A 1049-nucleotide genomic window follows, 5' to 3' on the forward strand; every position below is an offset into this window, starting at 1 on the left:
TCAACGAGCAGGTGCTCAGCATTGAGAGATAGCCCTATGTTGACAGCCATTTTTGCTGTTGTTTCGTCTTTCAGTTGAATTTTGAGTGTTGCGAACTTTTGCTTGTGTGCTTGTCTTTTCGCCCATTTTGCGTAGACAATTTGGTCTTGTAAGAGGAATTCGTTGTCTCTCATGATTTCGTGCGCTATATCCATTGGTTCTTGGTTGGTCAACACAGGTACTCTCAGGACAGCAACTTCGTGAGTTGTTGCGTGCAGACGTAGTCCTTGCGGAACCCATCTGGGGTCTTTCTTTAATTTCTCAGCGGCGTCTTTGTTTTGAGCTTGGAGTTTGATCGTGTGGGTAGGAAGACGTTTAGCTGACGTGATGTAGTTGCTCTCGATGTCCAATTGGTCGCCGACTGTGTTTTTGATGGAGTCGTCCATTGCCTTCTTGATTGAGAGTGGTCTACAGTTTGCCTCTGCTAGGACTGGTTTCCTAGGGTCAATCTGATGGAGGGTGATCATGAGATCCTGGCGGGAGTAGAGTGGAGATTCAGCTTGGGGGGATTGGGAGAGTGCTTGCGCGTATGTGAAGCCTGGCGGGGCAGGTGATACGCCGTTCATTTGCACGTCTCTCGATTCCTTCAGCTCGTTTACCTCTCTTGTGACCTTTTCGACTGCTCCAAGGACAGTATCTTTAAATCCTGAAAGGACTTGCGACATTTGTTGTGTGAGAGAGTGGCTAAGTTCGTCTGCGTTGTCTTCGAATTTATTCTTGAGGGCTTTGCTGACCGCCTTGGAAACCATATCTTCGAGGAGAGGCATTAATTGACGACCGACGTTGCCAATCTCTGGGGAGCGCTCCATATCCTCTTGATCTCTTTTCTTTTTCTTGGTTTGGGGCGTGCTGCGTGGCCCGTGGTATTCGAATCGCGTAAGAACCGCATCGTTTCCGCGACCACTGCCAAAGTTAAATACAGTGCCATCATTTCCGGTGCTTGCGTTTTCACCTGAAGGGGGTGTTACCTCCCTCGGTGACGATTCCGGATTTTCGATGATGGACGTCAT

The 1049-nt window shown here is 48.7% G+C and overlaps 1 protein-coding gene across 1 annotated transcript; it reads right to left on the reverse strand.

Moving 5' to 3' along the window:
• Window positions 1-15: 15 nt before the first annotated feature.
• J056_004639 (uncharacterized protein) lies at window positions 16-848 on the reverse strand (the record flags this gene model as incomplete). Its single annotated transcript, XM_009272257.1, has 2 exons — window positions 16-55; window positions 97-848. 2 exons carry the CDS (start codon window positions 846-848, stop codon window positions 16-18), a joined length of 792 nt encoding a protein of 263 aa, XP_009270532.1.
• Between the last annotated feature and the right edge of the window lie 201 nt (window positions 849-1049).

The sequence above is a fragment of the Wallemia ichthyophaga genome, assembly GCF_000400465.1.
Source record: "Wallemia ichthyophaga EXF-994 unplaced genomic scaffold scaffold80, whole genome shotgun sequence".
Lineage (NCBI taxonomy): Eukaryota > Fungi > Basidiomycota > Wallemiomycetes > Wallemiales > Wallemiaceae > Wallemia > Wallemia ichthyophaga.